The sequence below is a fragment of the Quercus suber genome, unplaced genomic scaffold (genome assembly GCF_002906115.3).
Source record: "Quercus suber isolate HL8 unplaced genomic scaffold, Cork oak 2.0 scaffold_187, whole genome shotgun sequence".
In the NCBI taxonomy this organism is placed as follows: Eukaryota; Viridiplantae; Streptophyta; class Magnoliopsida; order Fagales; family Fagaceae; genus Quercus; species Quercus suber.
The window spans coordinates 491,599-513,893 of NW_027069645.1; the positions used below are offsets into that span (position 1 = coordinate 491,599).

The window sequence follows — 22,295 nt, forward strand, 5'->3', positions numbered from 1 at the left end:
AATTAAATTATGCAAGACAAACGTCAGTTTTTTGAGGAACTTGTGCATAAACAAATGATGAAATTTAAGGAGGCAATAGTGCACATTTAAACACCCATTTATTTATAGTCATTTGAGGCCCATTTTTGGATTTTTTTTTCTTCAAAATAACATTTATTTTCAAACATTTCGTTAGTTAGCAACATTTTTAAACTATTTAGGAAACTAACATTTCGAGTCTTATACAACTCGAGTTCACTTTGGCAACTCGAGTGTATAAAACTCGATTTCTATGTGAAACTCGAGTTTTAGGGACTTGAGTTCTAGTTCTTGCGGCTCTTTTCTCTTCTAGTTCTTTTTTTCTTCCTTCTTTTTTCTTTCTTAAAGACCTAAATCAAAAATTCAAAAAATACCCAAAACTCAAAGGCTCTGGTTTTTGCAAATCTGGTTTAGAGAGAGTGTGAGAATATGATTTTATTTCTTAAAATCCAAATAAAAAATTTAGAAAATACCCAAAACCCAAAGGCTAAGGTTTCTACAAATTTGGTTGAGAGAGAGAGAGAGAGAGAGAGAGAGAGAGAGAGAGAGAGAGAGAGAGAGAGAGAATCCGAAGTGGACAAGTTCAATTTGCGCTGATTTCCCTCATCTGGAGCCTTTGCTGCCTGGGTTCAGTTTGAATGTAGAGGTTGCTTCATTGTTGCTTCTCTGGGTTGGTTGTTTTTGTTGCTGGGTTGCTTCATAGAGTTTATGTTGTTGGTGTGTTGCTGCGTTTTTGTTGTGGGTTACGTTGCGCGTTTTTGTTGCTTGGAGTTGCTTGGTTGCTGGAGTGTTGCCTTTTTTTTTTTTTTTTGGATCTCTTTAGGAAACTTGAGTCTCCAAGACTCGAGTTCCTGGAACTCAACTCTATCGTGCTTGAGTTGCTACAGTGAACTCAAGTTTATAAGACTTGAGATATTAGTTACCTAATAAATAGTTTACAAACGTTGCTAATTAACAAAATAGTTTGAAAATAGGTGTTATTTTGAAAAAAAAAAAATCCCCCCTTTTTAAACATACTTCTAATTCTAAACTAAGCAAATTAAGGAATATACCACATTTCAAGCATTGGGAACTCCAAACATGTCAAATGCCAAATTAATAGGAGCATGAGCTTTTGCGCCACCGGCACAAAGTTGAAAGCCCATATGTTTTAACAGTTTTGTACATGAGTATATAATACGCAATTTAACAATTCTCATATAATAGACCTGCGATTTTATAATGATATTTGGTAATTGACCCTAAAAGCCCTGGAATAAAATGTTACTTTCCTGCATAGAAAATCATAATTTGAACATTATCATTGACTTTAAAATTATAAAGTCACAACATTTTATTTCTCTTCTTTAATTGTGATACTAAGAATTTTCAATTGTATTATTTTCATCTTAGATCTTATTCCTTTTCTTTTATTATGAGATAGTAAAATTTTTAAATATTATTCTTTTTATTTTTAGAGATCGTACAAGGGTCAAGTATCATATTTCACTACGGTGGTATTGATATTCAACATATTAAAGTAATAATAAATAAAACAATTTTTTTTCACAAAATACTAATTTAAGGGTAAATTTTAGATATAGTATCTTATGTGTAGTATATTAGGTTTACAAGCAAATTCAAAATTTCAAATATATGATTGCATTGACTAAAGAAGCATAAACAATGTTATCTTTTTTTAAGAATAACTTATATTAAAACAGTTATGCATTTGAATTTGATTAAAAAATCTAATGTACTGTATAAAAGGTACTTACTAATTACTATATTTAAGTTTTATCTAGTAACTAACATCAACATGTTGTGCTCCCTCCTCTCATGTTAAATGTGAGAGAAGAGAGCATCATGTCGAGAACACTTAATAATTACTTGTGACTCGTGAGTTTGGTGTTTCTGTAGAAGCAATGTGAGAAAAATTAATGATGCTAATTCACATGGAAATAGACATTCCTCTAATTATTGTACTATGGTCTATCATAATTGAGAAAGTATAAAGACACAACAAAATGTCATAATATTTTTACCTCATCCTTGAGGTGGGTCCCATGCTGATTTCAATAACGTTTTAAGCAAGAGTGGGCATTCACAGGGAGGTCAAACCCCGTGGGGGGATGCAAAGAAAACTTTTAAGGATAAATTGGTGGGAGAGATCCCCAGAGCTTATGCCAAGGCTTTTGATTTCTCAGACCTTATGGACATGGAGGCGGAGTCAGATAAGGAAGTGGAAGAGCCCCGTGAGGGGCTAGCAGCGATGAAGCTTAGAGGGATACCAAACTTCGTATTAGGAAACCGTGGTCCAAAGCGTTGATCATTAAGCTTTATGGCAGAGCGATAGGACTCGGTGCTCTCCAGAGTAAGCTCAATATGCTGTGGAAACCGGTTGGGTCATTGGACTGCGTTGATCTTGGTAAAGAGTTCTATTCAGTTAGATTCTTATTGAAAGAAGACATGGATGCAGTTCTTAAAAATGGACCGTGGTTCATTGTGGGGCATTTTTTATCCATTAGGCCTTGGGAACCATTTTTCAAGCCAGAATATGCTAGTGTTTCATCTATTGTGGTCTGGGTTAGGCTTCACGCACTACCTATGGAGTTGTATGAGGCGGAAGTGCTTAAACAAATTGGTGAAGCCATAGGAAAGGTGCTTCGGATTGACTCCCATACTACCATGGAAGCCAGAGGGAGATATGCAAGGCTTTGTATTCAGCTAGATATTACCAAACCCCTTATCAATATTGTGCTCATTGGAAGATTTGAACAGCTTGCGGTCTACGAAGGGATTCATAGGCTATGCTTCTCATATGGGAGGATATGGCATAGATTAGAAGCTTGCCCACTCACCATTAAAAAACCTGAAATGCCAACAAAGGGTGGTCTGATTGGTTGTGGAGTAGAGAAGAATACAAATCAAGGAGCATATCAACGTGGCACGCATGACTCGTACAGTACTAGCACAGGTAGTGGAATGTCGAAGGACAGAATTGTTAGCACAGGGGATGACGGTTACGATCCTTGGATGCTAGTGGCACTTAGAAAACCTGGGCAGAAGAAAACAAATTTAACAGCTAACACTAAGGACCACACTGGCCACGGACTAGGCCAGTCAATGCATGGGCTTAAGCAGGAGCCGAAAAGAGTTATAGGGGGTTAGTTAGATGCTAATAAGGGTGTTGAGGCTTTTGGGCCTTCGAATGTGGAGCGAGTACCAAATTTTGATATTAAAAAGGTGGACGACCACCATGAGGCCCGATTCAACCCTTCAGTTAAGGGCAAAAGAGTCTTAGCAAGGAGTAGGGTAACCAAGTTGATGTCAAAGCCAGGAGTGGGTAATCTCACTTCAAACACAAACTTGGGTGGGACTTATTTGGGTAAGGGAGGCGATGGCGAGTGCGCTGATGATCTTTTCCAGTTTACAGCTAGTGGCCGAACTGAGGTGGGGGTTCAAGCTCAATGGTAGAAGTGTGGAGAGTTTGGTGGTGGTAATACCAGTTCACGGGATGGGTTGGTTTGTCAGGTGGGTGGCGCTAGTGTGGAGAAAGGTCTTCCTTTTGACGGCAGTTAGTGTAAAGGTGGTTTTTCTGCAGCCAATACCAGTGATGAGCAAAGCAAGCCTAGTGGAGACACTATTAGAGTGAAGGAGGCAAGTAGCTCAATTTGTGTCCACCCCTATAATGGGGTATCAGCTTTGCTCGAAGTCTAATCTAGTGATCAAGCCTGTGCTAGTACTCAGCAAGCATGCCGGGGCAAAAGAGTTGATTCTGGAGATGTTGGAGCAGCTGATGGCTTTGTGTCCAAGGAAGGGAAGTTCAAAGGAGAGGATGGAATTGTTGGGATGGAGTTTGAGGTGGGAAGAGGAGATTTTATCTCATCTGAATGAATGCTCGTACATTTTTTTATCAATTAGTTATGAATATTATAGTGTGGAATTATAGGGGTGCTCTGAAGCCCAACTTTTAGAGGTATGTTAGGGAGCTGGTCAGGACTCGTAATCCTGTTATTTTGGTAGTCATGGAGACATAAATTGGGGGAGACAGAGCCAAGGAGGTTACTGACTGTCTTCCTTTTGATAGTGCTATCCATGTGGAGATAATTGGATACGCAGATGGTATTTCGCTATTATGGAATACAAATAAAGTAGAGGTGGTGTAGCTTGCGAGCACGGAGCAAGAAATACATGTCGAAGTAAAGGTATTATCTTATAACCTTTCTTGAATTTTTTCTACTGTGTATGCTAGTCTTAGAATTGTGGAGAGACAGGTGTTGTGGGAAAATCTTATTAAAGTTGCTGATCTTCATTGTAAACCTTGGATTATTGCGGGTGATTTCAATGAACCCTTTGTATAGGTTGATAAGTTTGGGGGAAGGCCAGTTAGCATAAACAGATTGTTGTTATTCAAGGAATGTTTGGATAAATGTAACATGGTGGATGTGGGATTTAGTGGGCTGAAATATACATGGACGAATAGAAAGGAGATTAGTAGTCTTATACAAGAAAGAATTGATAGATTCTTTATGAATCCAAGTTGGTGTCTGCTCTATCCGGATGCTAAAGTGTCGCACTTAACTAGGTGTCATTCGGATCATTGTCCCGTGTTGATGGGAACCAATCCCTTTAGGCAGCTGCATCTCACGAGACCCTTTAAATTCCAATCCTTTTGGTTGTCCGATCCTTCCTTCCCTAATGTGGTTAATCAGGCATGGCAGTAATTAAGGAAGCTTCTGGAAGCTATTGAAGTGTTTTCCAGGTAGGCCAGTTTGTGGAATAAGAACCAATTTGGAAAAGAAAAGGATTATGGCCCAGCTTGATGGGGTGCAAAGGACTTTGGCCAATCAACCTTCGGCCTCTCTAGTAGCGCTGGAGAATCATTTAATCAAGGAGTTGGAGGTTGTGCTAGAGAAAGAAAGGGACCTTTGGGCTCTTAAATCCAGAATTAATTGGATGATTTTGGGACATAGGAACACATCCTTTTATCATGTTTCAGCTCTGGCTTGTAGGAAGCGTAATTTGATCACTGCAATTAAGAACGATGCAGGGGAATGGTTGACTGAGGAAAGAGAGGTTGCAAATTATATCAGAGAAGGATTTATTAATATTTACACTACATCTCAGGAGGTAGCAAATCGTGATTGCAATTATAGTTTGCAGTAGCAGTCTAAGCTTTCTAGTGAAGAGAAGGATAGTATTAGCCAAATGGTGACTGAGATATAAATTAGAGCTGCTCTTTGGTCTTTAAAAGCCTTTAAAGCCCCTAGTCCTGATGAGTTACATGTCAGATTCTTTCAAAGATTTTGGCTTGTGGTGGGAAGGTCGGTTACAGAGGAGGTGCTTGCTGTTTTTAGAGAGAGAAAAAAAATGTCGGAATACCTGAATAGTACCAACATTGTGCTTATTCTGAAGACCCTAGGTTCTGAAACCATTGGTGGTTACTGCCCCATAAGTTTGTGCAACTCAGTGTATAAGATAGTGTCCAAGAGTTTGGTTGGAAGAATTAGACCCTTGTTGGATCAACTAATTTCCCCATGCCAAACAACCTTTGTTCCAAGTTGGAGGGGAGTTGACAATGCGATTGTCGTTCAGGAGATTATTCACACCATGGGGAGAGCCAAGGGAAAATGTGGATACATGGCTCTTAAAATTGAGTTAGAGAAGGCTTATGACAAACTCGAATGGGGCTTCATAAGGGGTATGTTGATTAGATATAATTTCCCCGACAACCTCATTAAGATCATAATGAGTTGCATATCTTCTGTTTCGACATCTCTTCTTTTTAATGGAGGGAATCTCGATTCCTTCAAGCCTTCAAGATATACAGGGAGATCCGCTATCCTTGTATATCTTTATCATTTGTATGGAATTCTTAGGCTAGCTCATCCAAGAAAAGCGTGAGGACAAAATGTGGTGTCCGGTTAAGGCATCTAGGAGTGGCCCTTCCTTCTCCCATCTTTTTTTTGCCGATGATCTAGTTTTCTTCACCAAGACTAATGTAGATAATTGTAGTGCCATCAGAGAGGTGCTTGACACCTTTTGTAGATGCTTCGGGCAAATAGTGAGTGATTCTAAGTCCATGGTATACTTTTCATCGAATATTGATCAGGATGATAGGGAGGCTTTCAGTGATATACTCAGCTTCCATCAAACAGAGTACTTGGGGAAATACTTAGGCTTTCCTATCAAACACCAAGGAAATAATAACCAGAACTTTGGTTTTGTTTTGGATAGAGTGAAGAGTAAGCTTGCAAGGTGGAAGGCCAACCTCCTATCCATGGCTAGGAGAGTGGTTTTGATTCAAGCCTCATCTTCAATTGTACCGGCGTATATAATGCAAAGTAATTTGCTACCTAGCAAGGTGTTGGATGGTATTGATTGGGTAAATAGAAATTTCTTGTGGGGATCGACCGAGAATAAGGGGAAAATGCATTGGGTGAGTTGGAAGAAGTTCACAAGACCTAAAGATGAAGGGGGATTAGGGCTACAAATAGCTAAGGGAAGAAATACAGCACTTCTAGCAAAGCTAAACTAGAGGCTTCATACCGAAGATAAGGCTTCATGGGCCAAGGTCCTTAGATTGAAATACTGTAGCCCTTAGAGACTGAATTCGAGGAATGTAAGCAAGCTTCCTAGCTCTAGAACTTGGAAGGGGATGTTGTGAGGTAAAGAAACTTTTAAGAAAGGAATTAAATGGATTCTGGGTTTTGAAAGCAGCTTGGACTTTTGGAATGATAATTGGACTAGTTTCGGTTCTTTAAGGAGTACCATTCAAGGACCTTTGTCTAGAGAAGTAGCCAGCTTGAAAATTAAGGATGTAGTGGATTCTACGGGCAGATGGGACTGGTCTTCAATTCAAATGCTCTTCTCGGAGGAGGTCCTTAGAGACATTATGGCCACTCAAATTCCTTTTTCTGCCAGAATTGAGGACAAGCTGGCCTGGAAACACTCGACCAAGGGGGTATTTGATCTAAAAAGTGCATATTTGTTTGCAACGGATTCTATAGGGGATGCTCCATTTAAAGGGCAGTGGATTTGGAAGATGAAAACTCTGCCCAAAATTCAAATGTTTGTCTGGAAGTGTATGCATCTTAGTTTCTAAGTAAATCAGTGTTTGTTGGCTAGAGGATTGCTTATGGATGCCTGCTGCCCTTGGTGCCATTGTGAGGTAGAATCCATTCTGCACTTGTTACGTGACTACCCCTTAAGCAGGAATGTGTGGCATCAGCTAGGAAGGTAGGTAAATAATTCCAAATTCTTCTTCTTGAGTCTCCAAGATTGGTTAAACACTAATGCCACATCAAAACTTCACCACAATTCGGGTCCTCTGCCTTGGAGTTAAGTTTTTCTATTTAGTATTTGACTGCTTTGGAAAGATAGGAATCTGTGTGTCTTCAAACATAAAAATCCTAATCCCAACTTGAGTAGAGAAATTGTGGATCGGGCTTTCGAGTTTTTCTTTTGTGCAAACAATGCCTTGGTCACCAAGAGGATGATTATAAAGAGCATCAAATGGGAGAAACCGAGGGCTGGTTGGCTCACATTGAACACTAATGGGTCGGCAGCAAGTAACACGGGGCCAACTAGGGGAGGTGGGCTAGTCAGAGATGAAAACAGTGTTTGGGTTATGAGTTTTGCAAGGAGGATTGGGAATACTTTGAGTTACTTGGCTAAATTATGGGCTCTCAGAGATGGATTGCAACTGTGTTTACAAATACATGCTCAATCTGTTCTTATTGAGTTAGATGCTAAAGCCATTGTGGATGCCTTTAATTCTCCAAACTCTTCCAATTTTGTTGCATCCTCTATTATGGATGATTGCAAGTACATGGCTACCCGAATACCACAAAAGAGGTTTAGACATATCTATAAGGAGGCTAACAGGTGTGCTGACTGCTTGGCTAGAATAGGCACTTTGCTTTAGAGCAATTTCGTTGTATTTTCTAGTCCGCTTATGGACTTAGTTAGCGTTTTGGAGGTTGATGCCATCGGTTTGGTTGTGCGCAAGCTTTGTCCCGAAACTCTTTTGGCTGTTTAGTGTTTTATAATATTCCCTTTCTACCAAAAAAAAAAAAGTGATATTTTATTTCTATCTTTATATATATTTAAGAGGATTCAGTTTTAAAAAAAATAAAAACTAGGGTTTAAATTGTAATTCAACAAAATTAAAAAAAAAAAAAAAACTATCAAATAATTTTTTTCTTCTAAAAATTAGCATACTCTCTAGTTGAATATATCTCACACATGTTTAATATATTTTTCTTAAAAACTAGCACACGCTAAACCTAATCATTTACTTATTTTCAAATCCTAAATTTTAGTTTTTTTAAAAATTCATTCTTATATATAAGCTCACTAACAACAAATAAATTTAAATTAAAAAATTATATTATAATAAAAAAATAAAAAAGAGCCTCATCGCAAGGTTGAGCGCGTGTAATGAAATTAATTTTAATAAGATAATTGCATGAAGTTACCTGATAAGCAACGTGGAGCAGTGGTGTCCACTTTTTTCTTTATATATTCATTTTTCAGAATAACGAATTAACGATGCTTTCTTTTTGAGTCTCTTTGCCTTGGCAGCAATATTTGTTTGGTTGGCAAAAGTGGGGGCGATGGCGAGTTCGTTGGAAATTGGGTTAAGAAGTGTATTCGCAGTGTTGGGTTGTCTTATGTTGGCTACTCTCATCTACACCATCTCCATCGATGATCTTCCTTTTCGTAAAGACCTCCTCACCCCGTACGCTCTCTCTCTCTCTCTCTCTCACCATGTTACTAAAATAGGCTTAGTTTTTGGTTAATTTATTGTGGATTAATTGCTTATTCTTGTTTAAAATCTGTTACTTTTTAAGGATTATATATATATATATATACACACATAATTCTTTTCTTTTGGTTCAAGAAACACCAACACTAAAAATTGAAATTTGAATGATCAGGTGGATGGTGGCAACCTTGGTTGACTTCTATATCAACGTTGTACCTCTTGCGGTATGTTTTTTGCAATCGTATTATTCACCATCTACATTTTCTCGGCTTTTGGTTCACTGTGACGTGGCCTTGCGATGACGTGATATTAAGATTTTTAGTTTATTTTATTTTTTCTAACGTTATCATAATTTAAAATTATAAAATGTATTATATTTTCTTAATCTCATCGTCTTCTTAAATAATGTAATGTTGTATTTTTGTATAGAGATTTGATTAATGTAAGATTATAAAAACGTAATATTATGACATAATGTAACATCACGCAAACCAAACGGGACATAATTGGAAACTCAATAGTTGTTTTATGTCTTTTTATTTTTAAATTAGGAGTTGGGTAATTGGAATGATAAGATAGAACAATGAAGGTTTTATTTTCCATTTTGTCTAACCAATCAGAAAGTATGAGATAAAGAGCAATCACCATGGAGGAGCATGTGTTTTGTAGGTTTAAATCCTATATATATAATTTTTTTTTTTTTCATTTAAGTTACTATTGTGCTTAAAAAAAATGAAACAAAGGAAAACTTGTGAACATATGTTTTAAGAAACTTAAGACAAAAAAACTAGCCAGTACTATGAATGAACCATCAAAATTTCACTAATTTATTACAAGGTATGATGAAGCAATCTATCTAGGATTTAAAAAAAAAAATGTTATTTCTAGAGTTTATTGTAGAAGATTCTAAGTTGGAGGTAGTGATGGAAGGGTCATGAATTCTCTGTTTTGTTGTTTTAGTGCTTGAAGAGCTTATGGGTTTTTCGTTTGATATTTAAAACCATGATTGGATGCTATCAATTTATATATAGAATGTCCTCAAGTCTACTTCAAAATGGACATGAACTAATTGAAAGCTTAGATACCTAATTATAGTCATAGGACATTGTCTTATTAGAAAATTTCAGTCTTATTTATGCTTGTTAAATAAAATTTTATTTGAACTCACATTCTCATCTACCATATCAGGCATGGATTCTCTACAAGGAACCTAAATGGATCACTGCAATACTTTGGATAATTCTGCTAGTATGCTTTGGCAGGTATGTTTGTTATCCGCTTTTAAATCTGTTGAAGTTTATTTTTTGTTTGAAAAAGTTACAACTTAGGGTTGACATATTGTAGGAAGGTCTATCGACTTGAAGGCTGTGTTCAGTTATCCCATGAGATTATTTTGAGCCACAAACTATTTTCTATTATTCAAATGAACATAACATCAAAGTATTAGAAACAAGAATAGGTTTGAACATTAATTTATTTCAGGGAATAGGGGATTATCTGAATGACATAGACTTAAAAAAGAAAAGAAAAAAAAAGTTTACTTTTCTAAAATCATTTTGCTGAGTTCAATGAATGATTGGATCATGACTATAATATTTGACAAAGATTGTTATGCACTTGTTTTTTAGTTGCTACTTCTCTTGTATTTGGAACCTGGTTTTTCCTTCTTTAGTTCTGCTGTTTTTATATTTTGATTTTCTCTCCAAAATGTTTTGCTAGAATTTTCCTTGTTCTTTTTTCGCATGGTCAAGTTTTTAGTCAGTCTTATGTAAACAGTAGTACTTTTCTGGTTATGGAATCAAGCGACATGATGCACATATGTGAAACATGGAAAAAATTAATTGGTAATTCTGAAGTACTACTGACATTGGATATGATCTATGAGATACAATTATCTTATGCTGTCTTATTTATTTGTATGTTTTAGAAAAGTTGTTAATGTTATTCAAAACAGAAAAATTTATGTTATCTCATTATTCTGACTGCTTCATTTTTGAAATTGTGTAGTTTGCTTTGTGCTTTTGAAGCTTTGGTTTTATTTTGTTATTCTCCTTTTTTTCATAATTGCAAATTTGGCTCAATATTTTCTATTTAATAGAACAAACAAACTTTAGTTCCAAACCTTTGGGGTTGGCTATAGATCCTCTTCAAGCTAATCGGGGTTGCCCTCATGTATAATTTTCTGTCATTCTATCTTATTTGAAATCATTATTTCTATCACCTCCATAATTGTCATATCCTTTTTTTCTATTGTTAGTGCTATTTTAGGTCTTCCTTTACATTTTTTCCCCTTTGACTTGAATCAATTCACTCTTCCTAACTGGTGCATTAATCACTCTCCTTTGTATATGACCAAACCATCTCAAGTAACTCTCCCTCATCTTTTTATTATAGGGGCCACTTCTATTTTTAAGCAAACTTCTCTATTTCAACTTTTTTCTTTTCTTGTATATCCATTTATCCATCATAACATTACACTCATTTTATGAACATGTTACTCCTTGATTTTCTGGTTCATATATATATATATATTCATTTTTCTAAGGTGAAAATGGCATTGAGAGCATTTGATTCCTTTGCATCTTTAAAGATTTTAAGTTTTTTATGTATATATTGTGTTATTGTTGAAGTATCAAATTTGTAAATGAGCTTTTGAGCATTATTTTTATCATGCTTATGGCACTGGCAATCTTTCAATGGAAGTAAAATGGTTTTTAATTTTCAGCATTACTACATGTGCCTACATTCTCATGCAACTCCTGAAGGTTCCATCTGAAGAAAATTTACAAGATCCCATGAGTTATGTTCTGTTGCGGCATCCAGGCAAGTATGTATGCAAATTTACAGGTATGCATTTTTAGTTTTCTTATGCAGGTAGGTGTTCTTATGCACTAGTTTTGAAATAAAATGGTAGGTTTTTAAATCATCTATAAGCTTGTCTTCTATGTTAAATTTTGGAGTTATTCCAATTTCCCTTTTCTCCCTTAGTTTTTCCCTGTTAAGATTGTGGAGGCATGAAGATTCAGTTCGCTGTTGTTTTTATAATTTCTTAAATTTGTTCCTTTACTGGACTGAAGAGGATTGAGGTACTTCAGTTTGTTGGTTTACAATTTCAGTATGGTTCAACAAGCCGTTTTTGTGTACTATCTGAGAGTGGAAAAATGGTACCAAATTTCTTTTAGATTCATTGGGTTAAAATTTTTACTAATACTACTGTAGAGAGGATAGAAAGGTTCTATAGGATGGGAAAAATTGAACTTTTCAAGGAACACTATCATCAAAGTACTTTATATAACTTACCTTCTATTTTCTTTCCCTTTTCACGATCCCAACCCGTTTGACTAATAGATTAGAGAAGTTATATAGGAGATTTTTCTATGGGGTGGGCTGTAGATAAATTGCAATTTGATTTAGTGCATTGAAATCTTGTCTGCTCTCCCATTAGGTTTGGAAGGTTGGGAATTAGAAAACTAAGTACCTATGATCCCACATAACTGGGGACATGGTTATAATGTGGAGAGGGATCATCCTAGGTGTGAGATATAGGGATTTATTATGGTAGATGTCGTAAGTGTTAGGCCGTCATGGGTGCAAGGTTTAAGGTTTATCAAGTTTAGCAGGAGGTGTAACAAGTGTGTTGTGCGCGTGTTTTGCCAAATGATCTATATTATGATTTGTTCCTTTTAGCCAGTGTTTAGGACTCTTTGGATAGTGGGAGGATTCAGGCATGGAATCTGATTTGTATGCGTGTGTCAGAATTGGGACCTCAAATTATTTTATTTGTCTTTTGATCTTCTATATTCTGATCTTCCATCAAATAGTACGGCCAATAGGATAGCTTGGAGGTTGAACCATAGTGGTTACTGTGATGTCCGTTATTCTTATAAGATAATTAGAGGGTTTTATGGGTGTGATTTTCCTTGGAAGAGTATCTGGCATACAAAAGTTCCAAGAGAAATTGCCTCGGAAAAGATCCTAACTGTGGGTAATTTCATCAAAAGGAATGTTATTTTTTTGGATTGCTGTTGCATGAGTAAATCAAGTAGTGAGTCACTAGATGATCTCCTACTTCATTGTTCTATATGTGAGAGTGTTATGATCATTCTCTTCACTTTATTTGTAGTTCAAAGGATGATGCCAAATAAGGTGGTTGATGTGCTATTCAGCTGGAAAAGAAAGTATGAGAGACACAATAGTTGTTTTATTTGCATCCTGTCCCTCTCTGTCTCATATGGAGAGAGAGAGAGAGAGGAATGGATTAACCATGTTGAACTCTAAGTGGTTGAGTTAAAATCACTATCCCCGAGTTAAAACATCTGTTTCCATGCATTATATATGTATCATTTTGAATTGTGATAGGTCATCTGTCCTTGTGTAAACAGAAAATTATGTTATGCATCCATTAAAATAAAAATTTGGATGGAATTTATAATATTAAAAAAAAAAAAGGATGGAGCTTTGCTTTAGTAATCTTAGTAGTTTCCAGATAAATCATTATTTTATTGCCTTCTTCAATGGATTACTAGGTAAATCATACCTTTTTGTGCTGAAGGATTTTGTCAATGAAGAAAGATGTGATTGCATGTTTCAGTAAATTTATTTATTTATTTATTTTTTGTTGTCCATTCACTTTTCTCCAAAAGTGTGATTTACTTCAAAAATACTCGTTGTGTAGGGATGACACACAACAAAAGAGGAATCATTCTTCTGTTGTGACTCTGAGGATCCTTTTCATTATCTTGGGTTGTTTGATGTTGGGAACTTTGGTTTATACTCTCTTGACTGATGGTTCTCCCTTTCGCAAAGAGCTTTTAACTCCGTAAGTATTTATTTTAATCATCATGGATAGTACCATCCTCTGGTTATGCAACTTGGCAATAACAGTTCTATATTATTGTTTATAGGTATATCATCAAGTTCTTCTCATTTTTGTTAAGTAGAAATAATGTTCATAACAAATACAAAAGAAGAGAGTTCATGTATGTTGTATTCATACTTCAGTTTTTCCTTCCTGTGTTGTATTTATGTTGGGGATAATGGGTAAGTTTTAGTTTTGCCAATAAGATTTTATATAAAAGAATTCGTCAGATGATTGGAAATATTAGATTATTTAGCACGAATTCTTAAATTATATTTAGAAAACATGATGTTACCTCTAATCATGTCAGTACAGGCAAGCAACCTGCTGCACTAAATTTTGTAGAATATAGCATATCTTTTCCAGTCCTTGGCCTAACCTTGTGTCATATGCAATTATTTTTGGTTATCAGGCTCTGATACTGTCATGCTATGATGTCTATGTTTCAAGACGTTTCTGCCTATGGAATTAGGCATGACTGAACTTTGTAGACATCTAAACATACCCCAACCCCATGTTTAGTGAGACAGGCCAGGAATGTCTTCCCTCGTCTTCCATCTTATCTTTTAGGAGCCATATGAAATGCCTAGGTTATCTTAAACATCATATTCAAATTGGTAGTTTTAAATAATAAATTAAGTTGTATTCCTACTAGTTACTTTCAGTAGCTAATGTCACAGTAAATCTGCAAGTCACCTAGAACATGGATTAGTATTGCACATTGAAGGGATGGATGGCAGGTTATGCACCTAGCATAAGATAAGATAGTTTCAGGGTCACTTACGTTACATGAACCAGTAGTATGTGCTCAAGTTTTGTTTCATTAGGCTTTTCTTTTGGAGTGAGGAGGAAAAATCTGGTCAAAATTTTTTAAACATCTATGAGTCATTTTTAGTTTGTTATTAATTTTGTGAGAAATGCACTAAGTAAAATTTTGTCTATTGTGTCTGGTTGTATGTTACTTTTCAATTATGAATATTATGTCTTTTATATTAAGATCTAGAATAATAAGAAATTATTTCATGGATTCTTAAATTTTATATTTTGATATGGAATCCTCTGGTTGGGTTGTCTGATTTTGTTGGAGGTTGCTGGCATTCCCCTGTTATTTTTTTTGATAAGTAATGTAGTATTATTAATGATCAAATAAACTTTATGTTCACAATGATGAACAAAAAGTGTTAAAAAAGTACAGAAAACTCAAAATGAAAATCTAAGAGAAACTTGAATCTCTAAAATAGAAAAACAATGTGTGAAACCCCAAATCCAGGACTAATCAAAAGAGTACAAGCAAACAAAGTTTTCAATTGATCCAATGAGCTCTCCATATCTTCAAAAGTGCGACTATTCCACTCCTTCCAAACAAGCCACATCAAAAAATCTGGCACCATGTTTTAAATATTGGAACCCTGTTTGCCAAACCAATTTATATAGCTAAATAGCAAAGAAGCAACATTCCCTGGCAAGACCCGCTGAATCCCAAACATCTGAAAGACATCTCCCCATAAAGCATAAGCAACGTTGTAATGGATTAAAAGATGATCCACCATTTCCCTATTACTTCGGCACATAAAACACCAATTAAACAATGACAAATTCCTCCTTTTAAGGGTATCCAAAGTAAAAATCTTTCCCGATGCTATTGTCCGTGAAAAGAATGACACCCTCTTGGGATTCTTCATGGACCAAATACCTTTCCAAGGGAAAGAGACAATAGTAGCTGCCTGAATCTCCCTATAAAAAGACCTCCTCTTAGGTTATGACCTGATTAGATAAATGCTGGAGGGGGGACTGAAAGTTTGTTTAAGTCTGCAGTAAGTTTTTGTCTTGTTTATGCTTTTGGTGTCCTCTATGCCGGCATGCTTAGTGACAGAACCATCTTCTTTGCGTGTTGAAAGTGAAGGATTCCAAAAACTTCCGGGCTTATGCTTCCAACTAAATACTTTATGGCCTTGCTGACTGCGCTAATAGAAGCTAAGTGGAGCACTCTATACTGGTGGTGGGTTATAATAGAAGCTTTTCAATGGGTTTTTTAAATGGTCAGCTTTAGGTTGAGGCTCCAATACCTAACTAGTAGAAAAAAAAAAAAGAATATATATATATATATATTTTTGCACGCTTGTGTCTGTAATATGTCTCTTTTCAAGTTTGTCTGTGAAGGTCATTTACTTGTAAGGTGAATGTAATGATTTTGATAAAATACTTGCAGGTGGATGATAGCAACACTTGTTGACTTCTATATCAATGTTGTGGCCCTATCGGTATGTCCCTAAGTGCCTTCATCTCTGCAGTTTCATAGCTATTTGAAAGCAAATAATGTCACCTTTAATTTGCGATGAAGGAGAATTAATTGGTCAACTTTAATTAGAAAGTTTAGAAGTAACCATGTGCATGGAAACTTTCATCTTCTTACGTCCTGTTTTCTTTGTCTAGTTTATAAACTTTCACTTTTAATGGAAACATCATTTTGTGTTTTGTTTTTTTTAAAGAAACATATAAATGTTTTCAAAATGGAAGGGGTATGCTTGGAAATTAGTAAATTAATAATCATTGACTTTTAAAACTGGACAAATATTTTGGGCAAAGTAAAAATAGAATAATGGACAATAATTAGTGAACAAATATGTAAAACATTTATTCAAATATGTAAAATATCTATATGTATGTCAATTTATGTTTTCTATGCCGAATTTTTAAAACATTTTTTAAAACCTTGAACTTAATGAAATGCATACGTATTCCGTACCACATATCTTTTGTAAAAGATATGTGGTACTACAAAAGATATGTGGTACGGAATATGTATTATATATATGTATATAGTCTTGTATGTTACTATCTACTGAACAAACAAAATGGGACAACGGGAGTATATGATAACAGTATTGCAATACAAAATTCTAAATTTCATGTTAATTCATTGCTTTAAGCTCCATCTTTTGTTGGACATATGATCTTTCATAAATACAAAGAATATATAATGTGTATTCATTGCCTGCAACTGTCGGTTAAAATCTAGGCAGAGTAGTGGTGAGAGATTGTTTAATCAACTTCCTATTTGTAAAAAGCAAACAGTTAATGGCTGGTCAGATGTTCAAGAGAGCACTATCAAGGTGCAAATGGTTCCCATAGCAGTGATGCAGAACCTCAAAATGAACTTTGAGTGTGTTTTGAGCCCCTTGCAAAATTTTATATTTTTTTGACTTATACAGTTGGTTTGGGATGAATGGGATCAGTAATATGTTGCTCAACAATAATTTTATTCAAATTCAACTTTTTCTTTCTTTTCTTCCTAATTCTTTTTTAAAAAAACTTTTGAGATTATGAAATATAACAGCAATATGTCTGAAGTTTTCCTAGAAAGTAAGTGCATGACATTTTTGGATTTTTGTATCATTATTATGATTTCTTTTTTGAATAATTAGTATATTCATCCTTCTGTATTAAATATCAGGTTTGGGTTTATTACAAGGAATCAAGTTGGATTTCTGCAATGATCTGGATAATTCTGTTGATATCATTTGGCAGGTAATTTCTCACTCATGATTTCAAATATTAGCTGCCCTTTGATTTATCTGGTAATGGAAACATGTAATTTGTTAGGCGTGTAATGTTATGAAACTAGAGTTTCACTGTCTTTGATGAGCACTATGTGGAACTTTATTGACTGAAATGCCTTATGCAAATCAATATCAGGATTTTCCTTCATTAAATTTAAAATTTTCTAGTAAACTATGTAAATCTATAATTTTTTGCTTATTTATATGTAATTATATTATAATGTACTTGGCAAATTTTGGAATTTTATTACATAAATATATAAGGGTCAATTGTAGAAATTTACCTTAAACTTTGGGGTACTTGCACTTTGCACCCCAAAACCTAAACCATGAAAACTTGTAGTCGCCACCGAATTGTAATACACCTTGTAACTTTTGCACACTACCATCTGGATGTTAAGTCTTAAGTCATGTGTAAACCCTCAGCCAGTTAAATGTAAAAATTGCTCTCCCACCGTTACATTTACTAAACTACCCTCCATTCTTATTGCCTCCCTATTTCAAATTAATGCACCCCTATAGCTCATTTCTTGTAAATGGAGTGAACCCAATCTCAAACAATTCATCTTCCCACATCCAGAAAAGCAAATCTAGACCTAGCATAGTATAAGGCTTCGGCTATAGAAAGCAAGGCTGACAAACGCTTTAAAATGCCCCCTTTTGTGAGTTACTGAAAGTAGATGATAAACCATTCAGAGACTGTAACTGATGAAGCCAAAAGCGGTGAATAGAAGAACCAACTTCTTTCTTTTATGAACGAAATTGAAATTCATATTTACCAATTGCAGGTCCATCAAATACCAAACCCAAAAGAATCCAAACTTTGACTGCAAACAAGATTTTGAGCTCAATTAAATTTGATGTTGTATCTTTCCTTTCTCTTTTTTGTTTTACCCAGGACCACAAACAGGGGTCTTGGTTTGATGAACCAATCCAAACCCACAGATTGTTGAAATTAAAATAAAATATTGTAGTGAGAGTGGAAGCGAGAGAGGTTTAGAGTGGTTTTTTACCCATATTTATAACTACACATGAATGGGCAAGATTGTCACTGTAAATCTAAAATCTTAAAAATTTAAATAATTGTACAGTTATGTGTTTCACCCATTCGGCCACTAAACTCCATGTCACTGTTCATTTTTCAAGAAGTTAAAATATGGGTGCAATTTTGATAATGGAAAACACCTCTATGAGTTTAGTTTCATAGAAAGGAATCAAAATCTGAGTTTCTGCAGCAGTCCTGTGGCCTGTGGGTAGTTTGGTAAATTTCATTTTGGGAGGGCAGTTTTGTCATTTTAGTGCAAAGCAGTTGACCATTAAACTTAACATCCAGATAGACAGTGGGGTGCAATTTGCAAGATTTGTTACGATTGGGGTGGTGATTGCAAATATCATAATTTGGAACACAAAGTGTAAGGACCATCATAGTTTAGGGTGAATTTATGCAATTAACCCAACATAAAATTACGGGATTACATCATTCTTATTTTATACATCAATCATAACTAGCACATATGCTGATTTTTGGATTGTAACCAAATACACCCATTTTATTACTTTCATATTGCCAATACTTCTTAGTTCTATCTATCCTACTTATCAAAAATAAAAATAAAATAATACTGCTTAGTTCTATGTTTCCCAAGATGATGATTGTTGAAAACAATGGTTTTGATGTCCAGCATTTTGTTGCTGATGTTGTTGTTGTTGTTGCTGTGGTCATTTCCTATCATGGACAGAAAACATGATGATATGATGTTGTTTATTACTTCCTATCTGGGACAGAAACCATGAATTAATTTATCTAATGGAATTTCTTTGTTTTTTCATAATTTAAAGTTAATAATCTATGCTGTTAATAATATATTATGGCAAATTGTAACTGAAAAATTGATGCATCAATTTCAAGGATATAGATATGACATTGGCTTTTACCTGTCCCACCTTTGAATTTGAACAGTTGACCTTTAAATAATTAAATCAGTATTGCATCCTGATATTTCTCTCTGTCAATGGTAAAGTTCTACAATTTCAATGTTAGATATTTGCCGTTGACTACTGCATTGCCTCTCTCTTGTTCTCTCAAGATTGCATATCATGTGTTTCGCCAAAACTCGTACCTGTTTTTTACCGTGTCTAGAGATAGATGGATGGGTGTTTCAGTATTAGGCTTACGCTACCATTGGAGAATGTTCATTTGATAAAGTTGTGAGAAGAAGAGATAAGAATTTACTCGTCTTATTACAGTAGAACATTATAGTAATAACAAAAATATTAAACTACTAGTGTGAAGCTTTTTCATTGGACAGGTTCCTATGTTATTGTTTTGGGTGTGCATGCTCTTTTAACACCAGCATAGGGCATAAAATTATTCTTGGTTCCAATGTAGTTTGGATTGCTTACTAATATATTGTATTTTTCATTGTTTTAGCATTACCACATCTGTCTACATTGCCTTGAAGCTTTTCCAGCTCACTTCCCAAGATCCAATCTACCTTGTTTTATTGAATAGTTACAGTGGCTACAGGTATCACATGTAACGTGTTTGACTTTTGAATTTTGTGGACATGTAAGAAATAAGACCAGGTTTGAAATTTTCATTTTTACCATATTCTTTATGATTATCATAGACTCATGAAAGTCTTATATATATTACGTATCTAAATTCCTCTTTATATTTGGAAAATCCAAAATTGGATTACATGTTTTTGACATGCACACCAAACTCATTATTCTATCCCTAAATTAATGTTTAAAAAAAAAAAAAATTTATAGAACAAAAAACTTGAAATTTAAACATTTTATAGATGAGATGGTCATTGATCGATAATCATCTTGATATTTTGCAGGCATGGAATATATAAGGAGACAATTGTCACAAAACAAATCCAATAGAAAGTTATTAAGTAGTGTAATATTGGCAAAAGTTAATAACTTGAACCTAACTAATATATATATATATATAGCGCACCTACTGTGCAAGTATATGGTGTACTGGTACTTAAAGAGGTGATGTGTAGAATTCTGTAATTTCTTGGAAGTAAACATGTAGGCGTGTGTAGAATTCTGTTTTCTGCTTTATGATGTATTATATATTAACCCTCTTGTTGGTGAGAATATTTTCCTTGGATTGTAATTATTGGAGAATATTGATACAGGAAATGTGTGTGTCTTTGGTCATCCTATGGAGAGACTGCACATGGTGACAAATAGAAGGAAGCAAACACCTTAGGCCATCAGAAGGAAAGAACTTTTTACTGTCCTGAGTATTCAGGCCAAAATTTTAGTTTTTTGTTTCGTCACCAAGTTTTACCTGTAGTAGAACCAATTTTCGATCTTGTTATTTGATAAATGTTAAAGAGTAGTTATTAGTAATAGTGGAATCTAAGAAGAAAAGTTGAGGTTTTGAAATCACTCCTAAAATGAATTGGTGTTTGTAAACTTGGTTGTAAATTGGATTGCAGTTGGATTTGATTTAAATTTATTTACTCAAGGATTTGCTTGCTTAAATTTTTTTTCAAGAAGCTGTTTGGGAGGTCAAGGGGTTGGGTTAGCTGGTTTATACTAACTCGAATTTGGCTGATATATTGTAACTGGCTGAAGCTGGTAACAATAATGGAGATCTGATTATTCGATCATGGTGCTCCTTGAATTTTCATTCATGCATCAATCACCTACCAAATAGATCTGTTGGGAATTGGTAAGACAAATCTCATGATCAAAGTTTACAGCAATACCTGGGTACATTTGTGTTAATTCTACCGTTGAGAATGGTAAAAAAATAGAGAAGTTATTGGCGATGGGGATGATGTTTCATTTTAGACCTTTGAATTTGAATATGTACTAATGGAGTAATGTTTTATTGCCTCTGAACAATCTAAAAGACTAAAACTATGAAAAGAAAATAGGAAAATTAAAGAAGAAAAGAGGAAGCCCAAGTTAGCATTTATTTTCTTCGTTGTAATGTTTGAATGTAGTAATTATCCCATAACACTAGCTTATATATATATATATATATGATAATAATAGATGTCAGGACCCAGATGAGATCAATCTTTTTTAGCACTCAGCTGAGTGTAGCCTCCTTTTATACTTGGTACTAAAGGGTTCAAAGGGAGTTTGCCCAAAGAGCTAAGAATTAGCTTAGCTTTGCAATGGCATCTCCACCCTTTAACTATGGATTGTTAGACAATCACAGAAGGTGACATGCACAATGCTTTGGGTTTGGTAATATTACATTTTTTGCCAAAATGTTGTGTTTACGTTAGTACTCAGACAAATCCCACAAAGAGAGACCATAAAGTTGCTTTCTTTGTGCAAGATAATGCTTTTTGGACTTAAAATGACTCCTTTGCCAATATGTTTTTCCTGTGATCTTTCTCCCTGTATTTGTAAGCTCAATCTATTTTTGAATTTTAGGCCTATGTCATGTGGCTCTGTGATTAGAACTGATGTAAGAAGTTCAGTAAATCTAACTATTATTCTGTTCCTTGATTACTTACTCCATCATTGATGATCCGTTTGAATTGAGGGGGAGGGAGGGAGGAAGAGTAGAGTAGAATTGGCTCAAAATTAGTCTATTTTTAGCCAACTCTACTTTACTCTCCACCACCCCCTCTCCCTTCCCTCTCAATCCAAACGGGCTGTGAGTGTCATATAGGAAAGGTAATGGATTCAGATACCTCACAATATGTAGTTACGAAGTGAATATAGGAACCTTCTTTATTTATTAGTTTTGCCAAACCAGAACTTAAACAAAATGGGCAACTCAATATTCTAATCAAAGTTTTTCTCAATAAAAAAAAAAAAAAATCTAATAAAAGTTGTTAAAGTATGTCATATTATAAAAATTTTACATATTCTAAAAAATGTACTCATTATCAGGCATTTAGGACAATTGAAAAATATTTTCAAATTGAAAATAATTTTCTATTGAAAAATATCAGCATTTAGGACACTTTCTTTCGGGGTTGAAACATTTTCAAACTGAATAAAACAAAAACTTCGAGAATGAACAAAAATGTACCAAACATATTGTAAAATCTCCGTAACTAACATATTGTCAAAATCTCCGTAATGCCATTGAAACTGTTAAAATGACCAAAAT

At 34.8% G+C, this 22,295-nt stretch overlaps 1 protein-coding gene across 2 annotated transcripts; it reads left to right on the top strand.

The window, feature by feature from the left end:
• Positions 1 to 8,540: 8,540 nt before the first annotated feature.
• Positions 8,541 to 20,681, top strand: LOC112014723 (uncharacterized). 2 transcript variants are annotated; one of them, XM_065778606.1, is made up of 9 exons: positions 8,541 to 8,743; positions 8,943 to 8,994; positions 9,959 to 10,032; positions 11,496 to 11,597; positions 13,446 to 13,589; positions 15,838 to 15,889; positions 17,083 to 17,156; positions 19,620 to 19,715; positions 20,038 to 20,340. In XM_065778606.1, the coding sequence occupies exons 1-9, from the start codon at positions 8,619 to 8,621 to the stop codon at positions 20,081 to 20,083; spliced, it is 765 nt and encodes a 254-aa protein (XP_065634678.1). In that variant the 5' UTR covers positions 8,541 to 8,618; the 3' UTR covers positions 20,084 to 20,340. The 2 variants fall into 2 exon arrangements, with proteins under 2 accessions (XP_065634678.1, XP_023902885.1); XM_024047117.2 differs by lacking the exon at positions 20,038 to 20,340 and adding an exon at positions 20,347 to 20,681 and having other exon boundaries at positions 8,542 to 8,743.
• The last annotated feature ends 1,614 nt before the right edge of the window (positions 20,682 to 22,295 follow it).